Below are 12,467 nucleotides of genomic sequence, written 5' to 3'. Positions count from 1 at the left end.
TAGATAGAGTACACATATATAGGTATATATATTTAATAAATAAATACAGGAATTTCATTTTTATTCCTCACCCATATTGCCACAGACATACTTTGCATATAATTCAAGGAGCATCTGCCAATTCAGGTATGCAAGATTCCTAGAAAAATGTCACCATTTGTAAATCTTTCTAAGAATTATCATCTCTGTATTGATCTGAGAGAGAACTGGAGCCATTCCTGAATAGTATATGATGCATTACAACTACATTATCTAAATAATGAACTTAAGTGGTAGCACGAGAATGGATACTGCAGCATCTTCAGGATGAGTTTTTACATTCGTCCAATACAATTTTTACATTTGTCCCATACCAAATATCACTGGCTGTAAAGAAATTTCATTTCCTGCAAATTCTTCTCCTCAGAGCCCTCTTCACATCTTTGCTTCTCAGGCTGTAAATCAATGGGTTTAACATTGGGTTAACTAAGCAATAAAATACTGCAAAACATCTTGGATCTACAGAGCCATCATTTGGTTGTAAATATGCAATCATAAGAGTTCCATAGAATAAGGTCACCACAGCTAGGTGGGAGGAACATGTTGAGAATGCCTTGCTTCTTCCTTCCCTGGAGTTCATCTTTAGAACAGTGAAAAGAATGTAAATGTAAGAAGAAAAAATGACCAGAAATGGTATAACTAGGAAAAATACATCTGCTGAAAATCTGACTATGTTATTTAAATAAGTGTCAGTGCAAGACAACCTCAGCACAGGTGGACCATCACAGAAAAAGTGATCAATTACATTTGATTTGCAGAAAGATAAGCTTATTATGAACGTGATCTGTCCAGATTGTAAAACAACTGACATAATCCAGGAACCCGCAGCCATTAAAACACACCTTTTATTGCTCATAATAGTGGCATAACGCAGAGGATTACAAATAGCCATGTAACGATCATAGGCCATAACGCCAAGAAGCATACATTCCTCACTGCCAAAAATAAAGAAGAAATACAGTTGCAAAGCACATCCCGAGAACGAGATGCTTCTGTCCTCAGCCAGGAGACCAACCACTGCTCTTGGGATTGTGACTGTTGTGATACAGATCTCCACAAAGGACAAATTCCTGAGGAAGAAGTACATAGGCATGTGGAGGCCGGGGTCAATTGTGAGGATGGCAAAGACAAGCAGATTTCCCGTCACGGTGAGGATGTATAAGAGAAGAAACAGCACAAAAAGGAATCGCTGAGTCTGTGGAGACAAATCTGAGAATCCCACAAGTATAAATTCACTCACAACAGTCTGATTTTCCAATGCCATTAATTAATTGTTTAACCTGAAGTGGACATTAAGACCATAGCTTGTTAACACAGGTTGCAATAAAATAACCCATCATTAAGGCATCTGGTTCTCTGCCAGAACTTGCCTAGCCCTCATGATAGAAGCCGTAATATTGCTGTATCGATGGTAAGAATTTCATTGGTAGATACCAGAGCATGTTGCTTCTATGATCTTGAAAGTGTACGTTTTTTAGAATATTGATGATGAATTAAACACGGCACAGTGTGCATAGAATCTAACCAAAATAAATGAATGTTGTACCTGTGATTAAACAGATTCCATCACCTTTTTTGCTGCTCTGTTTATAGGCAAGAAATGACACCTTGTACTAGAGGGAACCTTTGTCATCTCAAAATTTCATTTCTTACCTTTGCTTGTTATCTACAACTGGATATTTATAACACCAATATACCCCTGTTCCTCTACAGACACCAAAGAAATTCTTAACAATTAACTACTGTAATTACTATCATTATAATTCTATGATCATGCTTCATATTCCCTGGATATTAATTAAGACACAGAATATTCCATCAGTTTTTATTAAGAAAACAAAACATCACGACCCAAGAAACCTATCTTGATGGCAGCAACTATTATCCAGATAAATGCTATAACTTGGCTAATCCATAGATTTTCAGCAGTACTTTATGGATGCCAGCCCTAAAATACATTACAGACTGCTCCGTCATGTTTCTCTGGATTCTACATATGGCGCTCAAAATTGTATGTACGGCCATTTTTTGTGCACAATTTAATTGAGTGACAAGCCAATCAGTGTCAATAATTTGGCACTAAAATCAATTATTGGTATTAATTGGCCACAATTTGGATTTATGCATACCTTCTATAACAATGCGATTGTAAATGTTTTTGCACATAACTGGAGGGGCATGGTCATGGAGCATCAAGGGTCTTCATTAAAGATATAAACATACAAACATGAGGGTAGATAAAGTCCCAATGGCCCATCCAATCTATTAATCCACAGCATCCACTATCTCCTCCTCTCCTTAAGAGATCCCATGTGTCTATCCCATGCTTTCCTGAACTCAGGCACAGTCTTTGTCTCCATCACCTCTCCATAGTACATGGGTTTGTTGTGCCACTGGGGCTTGCGTGCATCTGAAAAGTATACTGTTGGTAGTTTCACTATCAGAAGGGCCGCCCAAGGTGGATAGGTTTTAGTGGAGATGTCAGACTAACGATGTACCACTCATCTGGGCAGCAGCAAATGGGCAGTGCTGGAGTTGGAGGATTTCATTTGATGCGACAACGGTGACAACATCAAATTTATACTGCACAGAAGTAAGGCCCAGCAATATACTTCTGTATTCTGCCATGAAAACTTGATGATGTTCATCAAGTCACTAGGACTCAAACAGAAATCAGTGGCACCTAGAGACAATTTCTTTTCCATAAGAAAGTATTTCCTTAGATTACTCCTGAAGCTATCAACCCTTAAATTCATTCCATCCCTTCTCATTCCAGAGTTTTCCTTTATTTGAAAAAGGATCACCTCCTGTACATTAATGCCACAAAGATATTTAAACATCCCTATCATATCTCCTCTCTCCTGCCTTTCTTCCAGTGTATACATATTGAGCTCTCTAAGTCTATCCCTATACACTTTATGACAAAGACCACTAACAAATTTTGTTGTGGCCCATCCTAGTTATATCTTTTCGATGATGTGGTCTATAGAATTGCACATAGTATTCCAAATGGATCCTCACCAGAGACTTATACAACAACACTATCACCGCCTTTTTCCTAATTGCACCCAATCATCTTCCTAGCTTTGACCTTCGTTTTTTCTATTTTGCCACCCTGAGATCATCAGACAGGATCACCCCAAGTCCCACTCTTCTTATACTAAAAAACTAAAACTAAAACTTAGTTTTATAGACCGAATCATCAACCAAGAGGAGCTCGACTCGGTTAACAATAATGTAAAACATAATATATAAATTTGACAAGGAAGAGTAGACTGAAATAGTTAATTTCCAAAATGGTTAGCAAACAAAAAGTTTTCAGAACTTTCCGGAATAAAGCAAAAGAACCTAAGCTTCTTAATTTTGTAATTCTGTAATTTTGAACTCAACTGCCAACTAAAGACAACTAAACCAGCAAGCAATAACTCCAAAACAAGAAATAAAAAATTTCATACATACCATTGAGTTCTGGTCTCACTACGAGATCATATCTAAACAAAATGAAGAAACCGAACAATTTATGAACTCATGGACTAATGATAACACTAACATTCTAAATGAAATGGCTCCCATTAAAACCCGTAGAAAAAGACTTAGAAACCTAGAGGGATGGTTTGATACAGAGCTGCTGATGACAAAGAGAGAATTAAGAAAATCGGAAAGACTATGGTTAAAAATCAGGAGCACAAGAGCATAGAGTTGCCTGGAGATCAAAATTAAAAAAACTACAAAAATCTTTCCATAGAAAAATGAAAAAACTTCTATGCCCATAAAATCGGTAATGTTTCAAACAATAGTAGCAGCATTTTTAAGCTGGTAAATGATTTATACAATATTGAAACATTTACCGACACTCCCGAAGAACCTACTCTAACCGCAAACAGCATGGCTGATTTTTTCAATTCAAAAATTGAGATCTTCTCTACCCGCCCCGGCCAAGCCCCACTGGTGTTACCCCATTCTGCAAGATTCTGACGATTCCAGAGCTGATCTGAATTGGAACAAATTTCCAACCATCGACTGGCAAACTTTTAGTAAATTCTACAATAAGTATGTTAATTCCTACTGCAAATTGGACACCTGTCCTCCAAACGTCATGAAATCTGCCCCCATCAATTTTAAGGTCAAGATGTTGACTTGGGTAAACTTTCTACTATCCTCAGGGAAGTTCCCAGTGGAATAAGGTCACATTATGATTACACCCATTATAAAAAATGCTAAAGAACCTTCTAACTTTAGACCCATCATCAATATCCCTCTGGTAACCAAAATATCCGAAGGGGTGGTAAATACTGAACTCAGTACATATTTGGAGAAACACAACATCTTACACAACAACCAATCCGGCTTCCAATCAGGGCACAGTACCGAAACAATTATATTTTCTCTGTTTGATTACCTTCACCTTCTTATCAGCCAAGGATCAAGTGCTCTGATATTGCAACTTGATCTGAGTAGTGCATTTGATTTGGTTGACCATGCTATTCTACTGGACTGCTTGACATCTATCGGAATCTCAGGCCATGTTCTCAATTGGTTACATGGTTTCCTGGGAAATAGATCCTATAAGTTGTTTAAGGACGATACCATCTCCTACAGTTGGGACAACCCCTGTGGGGTCCCACAGGGCTCCCCTTTGTCCCCCACCCTGTTTAACATCTATCTTGCCTCCCTAGGAAACCTTTTGCAGAGTCTACAGCTCAAATTCTTCATCTACGCAGACGATATCACCATAGTCATTCCGCTATCCTGCTTTACACCAGAGCTGCTAAATTATCTATCATCTATTCTAAATCAGGTCGAACTTTGGATGTCAGCGTTTCGTTTAAAGTTAAACCCAGAAAAAAATTAAATTCTTCCTGGCAGCCCCAAATGACAAAATCAAGGAACCACGCTACATGTGAATGGGCTGGACTACTGTATTGAGCAATCCTTAAAAACACTAGGAGTCACTTTAGATAAGCATCTCACTTTGGAGAAACACTCCGACCTAGTATTTAAGAAAAGTATCTCGGTGCTCTGGAAACTCGCACCATAAAAAAAATACTTTGACAACGCCTCTTTTCGTCTGCTGGTACAATCTTCTATTCTGAGTGTTCTGGATTACTGTAATATCATATACTTAGGCGCCTTCAAGAAAATCACCAAGAAGTTGAGGCTGGTCCAAAATACTGCCGTCCGTCTCAACTTTGGCTTGAAGAAATGGGAACACATAACCCCTTTCTACCACAAGCTGCACTGGCTGCTGTTCGAATCCAGAGTTCTATTTAAGTTCTCATGCATCTGTTACAAAACCGTATTTGGTATGTCGCCGGACTATCTTTACCCTCACTTCAACCTGAGCCACAACAATAAGAGCTCCCGCAGAATAAATCTGTTCGCTTTTCCATCACTAAAATCGTGTCACCTTAAAAGATTCTACGAAAGAACCTTCTTCTTTCAAGCGGCCAAACTAAATTCATGGCTAGCCCAAATTATACTTGATGCCTCTTCATACCTCAATTTTAGAAAGCACATTAAAACTCAGCTATTCAACAGACCGAATCCCTAATCGTTCCCCTCTCACTCTTCTAAGATTGTTGCCCACTCCTTACGGCTTGTATACATTTTTCCTTGTATGCTCCTTCCTTATGGCGTGTATGCATTTCTCCTCACTTAAATTGTATTCATTTACTTATTGTATCTATTATATCTATTGCATGTATTCTGCTGCATGTACTTATTGCTACATGTCCTTATTGCATGTACTTTTTGTACATATGCATGTATTTTTTTTCTTGTTCCCTTCACTTAAATTGTAGACGTATAACCATCATGTTAACTTTTATAATTGCTTTGTTCATTTTTTGTTGTCAACTGCAACTGCACTGTTTGTATTGAATCTAACTGCTGTGAACCGCCTAGAACTCCCTAGGTATGGCGGTATACAAAATAAATTTATTATTATTATTATTATTAATGTAAGCAGTAAAGCATTCCAGAATTTGGTTAATTTAAAAGCAAAAGAATAACTAAATCTCTTAAACTGTACTATTATAGAATTTGGGAAATCCACACTTAATTTATGTGAGAATTTATACCAGGTTTCAACTGGTCTAAATCCTCATGTCAAAAGTTGAGTATGGATCTCAGCACCATGTAGCATTCTACAAATGGTGCCCAACTGAAAGCAAACAGAAAGAAACAGAAGACAAATCCATCGCAAGTCCAGAAGAAATCAACAGCTCAGCGGAACAGACGAAGGACCCAAATAGTCAATGATGTTCAACTAGTTGAACGCAATTGACTATTTTGCTGAACTAAAAGCACCATTTATGGAACAAATTCTATAAACAGTGCCTAACTCAGTAGGTGCCTGTAAAAACAGTACCTATTGCAAGTCAATAAAAGTCATTATTTGTAGAATCACGCCTACTGGCACCGAAATTGACTTAGGCATCAGTATATATCATAATGTTAGACGCCAATATATTAAGGCAGTATTTTCTTGGTCTAAGGTAGATAACGACTGGCACTTGACTCAATCCACTCCCAAACTCCACCCCTAGCCATGCCCAATTTGCATGTAGGTGCATGAAGGCACCTCACAACCTACTAATCTCTCTTACTGTCAAACCTCCCACACCAGTTTTTGCTACCTCTTCTGCCGCCGCAAAGTGGCGGCGTGCCGGATACCTCCCACACCAGTTTTTGCTACCTCTTCTGCCGCCGCAAAGTGGCGGCGTGCCGGACGCCTCCCACACCAGGTCAGCTGATGCCCTTCATAACCGGGCCTACTGCGGCGCATTGTGCTATAGTTTAACCACCTCCCTCCCTCTTGTTTTTTCCCTTTTTCTACCAAGATGAAAATTGTAACTTTTTTACTTTCCCTCCCGACCCATGTTTGTATTTTATGAAAGAATATTGTCAATATGTTAGTTTCTTTGTTTTATACTCTATTTTTAATTTTGTTCATCGCTTAGTAATCCTAATAAGCAATTCATCAAATATATTAATAAACTTGAAACTTGAAACTTATTGGCTCTTAATAGTGCATTCAATTAACAGAGACAATAAAAAAAAATAAGAAGGCGTCTAACCGTTTATAGAATTTGGACCTCAGTGCTCATTTTTTGGCACCCAAATTTAAGCACCATTTACAGAACCTAGTTCTATAGGGATAGTGCCAGGACAGATCAATAGTGAAATGTGGCATTCCAGAAAACAGTACAGGGAGTGACCATATTTAATGGGAGATTACTGGTTATCTCCCACTGAATATCCATGGTTAGGTGCTAAGGTTGCTGAATATGTAAATATCCAGCATTGACAACCCTCTGGATAGAAGCTCTTAATATCAGGGATGTTTGCAACTACCACAGCCATTGCTTAAAATAATGCTCACTATCGGTCCAAAAATTACTGACCCAATTGATAGACAAAGATTAATGTTGAATCAGCAAGGGTTGCACAAAGGCAAAGTGATGCATGTGGGAAAGAGAAACCCAAACTATAGCTATGTGATGCTGGGTTCTGTGTTAGGAATCACTGCCCAGGAAAAGGATTTAGGTGGCATTATTGAGGATAAGTTGAAACCCTCAGCTCAATGTGCGGCGGCTGCTAAGAAAGCAAATAGAATATTAAGAATTATCAGGAAAGGAATGGCAAACAAAGATGAAAATGTTATAATGCCCGTATATCACTCTATGGTACGGCCGCACCTTGAATACAGTGTGCAGTTCTGGTAGCAGTATCTAAAAAAATGATACAGCGTAATTAGAAAAGGTACGGAGAAGGGCGTAAAGAATGATAAAAGGGATTGAACGACTTCCATATGAGGAAAGGCTGAAGTGGCTAGGGCTCTTCAGCTTGGAGAAGAGATGGCTCAGGGGTGATATGATAGAGGTCTATTAAATGAGTGGAGTGGAAAGGGTAGATGTGAATCACTTGTTCACTCTTTCCAAAAACACTAGGACTAGGGGACCTGCAATGAAGCTACTAAGTAGTAGACTTAAAACAAACCGGAGAAAATATTCCTTCACATAACGTGTAATTAAACTCTGGAATTCATTGCCAGAGAATGTGGTGAAATCGGTTAGCTTAGCAGGGTTAAAAAAGGTTTGGATAATTTCCTTAAAGAGAAGTCCATAGGCTGTTATTGAGATAATGTAAAGCATAACCTCTAATTTCTTATTATGTTCTTCCATTTATTGAATTACCTGTAAACCGTGCCGAGCTCTATCTTTATGGAGATGAAGCGGGATACAAACTTAAGGTTTAGTTTAGTTTAGTTTAGTTTAGATGGCTTGGAGAAATCCAATGCTTATTCCTAGGATAAGTAGCATAAAATCTGTTTTGCTTCTTGGGATCTATCTAGGCACTTAGGAGGTCCACTGTTGGAAACAGGATACTGGGCTTGATGGACCTTTGGTTTGTCCCACTGCTGCTAGTAGAGGGTGGTACTTCAGTACTGTGTTTTCAGTCACTAGGGAAAGGCAGGTCCTCCAGAGTCCTGCAGATCTTGTCTGTCTCTGGCTATTGAAAATGTTACGATCTTATTGGGTAAGGCCAATGGTCCATCTAGCCCAGTATCCTATCATCACGATTGCCAATCCAGGTAACAAGTACCTGGCAAAAACCCAAAGAGTAGCAACATTCCATTCAGAATCCTAACTAGTAGCAACATTCCATGGTACTGATCCAGGGCAAGCAGTGGCTTACCCTATGTCTCTCTCAATAATAATAATAATAATAGTTTATTTTTATATACCGCCAAACCATCAGTTCTTGGCGGTTTACACAATAGTAATTACAACAAGTAATTAAAATACAGATCCAAATAACAATGTCTTATAAAAGAAACTAACACAATTCAATAAAAGATACTGACAACAAAATACAACCCTAACTTATTCAACGTAAACTATGCACAATACAGATAATTTATATTAAGATAGATAAGCAACTGTAAACATTATTCCATAAAAATAATTAAAAAAATCTGCTGCTTATAATCATTTTGAAATCAATTCAATATTGTATTGTTTAAATAGATAAGTTTTTAAACTTTACAAAACTGGTAGTAAGTGAGGGCTGGAGTAATAAGAGCATTCAGACACGAATTCATTACTCCTGCTTGAAACGCCAGAGTCCTATCTAAGAATTTCTTCAAGCGGCATGTTTTCGCTGAAGGAAAATAAAACCAACCGGATCTACGTATATTTTTTTCCATATAAAAAATCTAAAATGAGCAACAAGATAAAATGGAGCTCACCCAAATAAAACTTTATAGCAAATACATCCAAATTTAAACAACACTCTACCCTCAAACGGCAACCAGTTAAGTTTTTGATAGTATGAGCTGATATGATCATGTTTTTTTAAATTAAAAATCAAACGAATTGCTGTGTTTTGAATTAATCTTAATCGACTAGTTGTTTTTTTATGAGCACCCAAATAAATAACATTACAATAATCTAATATTGCAAGAATTGATTGAACCAGTATTTTAAATGATATAAAATTAAAATATTTTCTAACTAGTCATTAAGCCCGTTACATAAACGGGTGCTAGAATATATGTATGTCTGTCTTTCTGTCTCTCTCCCTCCCACTGTCTCTCTCTCTCCCTGGCCCCCTTTCTCTGTCTTTCTGTCCCTCTCCCTGTGTCTTTCCTCCAGGTATTTCCCTTCCCCTCCAAGTCCCTGTGCAGCAGTATCAGCATTTTCCCCCACCCCCCTTCCCTGACTTAGCATGATGTGGCCTGCTCCTTTTGGCTCTTCCCCCTTCCCTCCCGCGGTGTAGCCTGCTCCAAGGGTCCCCCCTTCCTTTATCATGTTTCCCGCAGGCAGGCCCAGCTTCTCCCTGCACGTACCGTTTTTTTTTTCTGCTTCCCTCCCTCGCGTGGCTGCCTGCCTGGTCCCACTGAGCGGCTCGTAGCTGGAGTCTCTTTCGGCGCTTCCCTGCCTGGTCCGCAGTCTGGCCTGCTCTGGGCGAGTGTCACAGGGCTCCTCTCAATCCCCGCCAGCGTCGGAAGCCGTCTCTGACGCTGGTGCGGCTCATGAGAGGAGCCGACACCACGATCTGGAGAGCAGGGAGTCCAACGCTGGCGGCTGAGAAGCAGTAAGGCTGGGGACTAGCGCATGCGCACTCCTGCGGCCACGGACCTATATCTCACAGATCAGAGATCACGGAAGCACGCATATGTATATATAAAATGTATATATATATGTATTCTATATGTATATATAGAATGGTATACAACTTCCAAAGAATCATAAAACATCTTTTGACCAATAAATCTGTATGAGCCTTAAATGATAAAGTATGATCTATTGTAACTCCTAATATTTTAAGCATTGTTTCAGTAAGCTTGTCATTAGGGCTAGCCAGAAAAAACTAAGGAATTTTTTTACCAGGAATTTGGCCAAACTTTTTTTTTAAACTAGCATCACTCACTAGCAGGATTGTAGTTGGACAAGTACTTCATGGCTTAGAGAAAATGTTGATTAGAGTTAGCTGGTCAGATATAAAAATACTCTATCAATGTCTAAATCAGTTCTTAAAACAGTCCTCAGGGCACACCCAGGCAGTTGGATTATTAGGATATCCACAGTGAATATACATGAGATAGATTTGCATGCACTGTCTCTTTGGTATGCAAATCTTTTTCATGTGTATTCATTGTGGATATCTTGAAAATCCAAGTGGCAGGATGTGCCCTGGGGACTGGGTTAAAAAACTGTGATATAAATCATATCCTTCTGCACCATACTGCATATTTAGAAACTTTGATTTAACATTACATGGAGATGCATAATTCAAATGGAGTCCTATGAACCTGTTTCATAAACCACATTAAAGTTTTACTGTCAGCATAGGTTAACTGGAAAAATTACCTTTGGTAACTGCAAAACTCAACAGATGCTTTTGAACCCTTTGTGGAAACTAGTCATCTAATCTAATCTAATCTAATCCTTAGGTTTGTATACCGTATCATCTCCACGTTCGTAGAGCTCGGTGCGGTTTATAGTAGAAGAAATAGGAACTACAACAGAGGGTTAGAGATAGAAGTGTGAAGAAAATTTAGAGGACTTGGGATGCCAAGATATAAGAGTTTCCTTGGTTCCTAAGTTGGAGGGAGACTTACATTTTTTGAGAAAAGCCAGGTTTTCAGATGTTTGCGGAAAACTTGGAGAGAGCTCAAGTTCCGAAGAGGGGAGGTAAGGTTGTTCCAGAGCTCAGTGATTTTGAAGTGCAATTAACTAGGGATAAGTCTCTGATGGAATGGCTGTTAACACTGAATGTGGTTAGCTAAACTTTGGAACGTGTAGTTAACTGTATCACACTTATGGCCATGTTGGTTTTTAACAAGTCGTAGAAAGTCATCTGCTAACGGCAAGGTCCAGTTCTCACCAATTCCATGCTCCTAATATGAATTTCCACATTAGCATGTCCTAATCGCATGCACCGACAGTCCGCACAGTGCATTACTTGTTATTGCGGTGGTGGGTTAATTGTTAACATGCATAAAACTTGCATTCAGCATCAACTGGAACTTAGTTAATAGCTCTTTGATGTTAAAAAGTGACTGAAGATGTCTAACTTCTGTGTGTACAAATTTACAGTATTATAGAAGTAGAAAAGTGTGGTATCATATAATAAAAATTCTTATGTACTACTGTACAACAGAAATGAATGATTGAATTAAACGGGTTCATAGGATGACATAACAATCATACAGAAAACAAATCCCAGCCTATCACAGAAACAAAATAAAAAAGACCTCCCCCAAGCTCTTCTGCAATTCATGAGGAACCTTTGTTTTAAAAAAAACATTAATGACCTCTTTTACAAAGCCACTGCCCGGAGCCCTTTGTAAAAGAGGCCGTAGGAGATAAAGAGATACGTTTGAAATAATTTCCCAGTTCCTAACATCATTCTCCAAACAAAATTCCCTCAGGAAATTATTCCACTACACAGGGGCTTTAACAGAGAACATCATTATTTTAAGCGAATTTTTCATCAGATGCATGAAGGGCTATTAATAATGTACACTTTTGGTATAAGAATTTGACAGTGTGGTTTACAGTTTTTTTAATCAAGTTGATAACATTTGCTTTTGTTTCAAAATGGTGCCAGAAGGATGCAATTTCTGGACCTTTTCCTTGTGGATAAAAAAACCATATTTTTATCCAAATCCAAATGACCTTTAAACCTTTCTGTCTCTGCAGGCCAGGAAAACTATTATCCACACTGCACAAGTAACAACAGAGGTAGATTAGTCAGGGGGAGAAAAAGTACATGCAGGAATTTCATTTCTAATCCTCAACCATATTGCCCCGGACATACTTTGCATTTAATTCAAGGAGCATATGCCAATTCAGGTTTGCAAGACTCCTAGAAAAATGTCACCAATTGCAAATCTCTACAAGGATTATCATTTCTGC

At 38.5% G+C, this 12,467-nt stretch overlaps 1 protein-coding gene across 1 annotated transcript; it reads right to left on the bottom strand.

Moving 5' to 3' along the window:
- Positions 1 to 379: 379 nt before the first annotated feature.
- On the bottom strand, positions 380 to 1,303 carry LOC117349624 (olfactory receptor 10A7-like). The gene has a single exon (XM_033923216.1). The coding sequence runs from the start codon at positions 1,301 to 1,303 to the stop codon at positions 380 to 382; it is 924 nt and encodes a 307-aa protein (XP_033779107.1).
- Between the last annotated feature and the right edge of the window lie 11,164 nt (positions 1,304 to 12,467).

This window comes from Geotrypetes seraphini, chromosome 16 (assembly GCF_902459505.1).
Source record: "Geotrypetes seraphini chromosome 16, aGeoSer1.1, whole genome shotgun sequence".
NCBI classification, from domain to species: Eukaryota; Metazoa; Chordata; class Amphibia; order Gymnophiona; family Dermophiidae; genus Geotrypetes; species Geotrypetes seraphini.
Note: the sequence above shows the minus strand (reverse complement) of the source record. Positions and strands in the feature narration are given on the sequence as shown.

Coding starts and splice junctions, on each gene's coding strand:
- LOC117349624 (XM_033923216.1), bottom strand. CDS start 1,303: ATGGCATTGGAAAATCAGACTGTTGTGAGTGAATTTATACTTGTGGGA.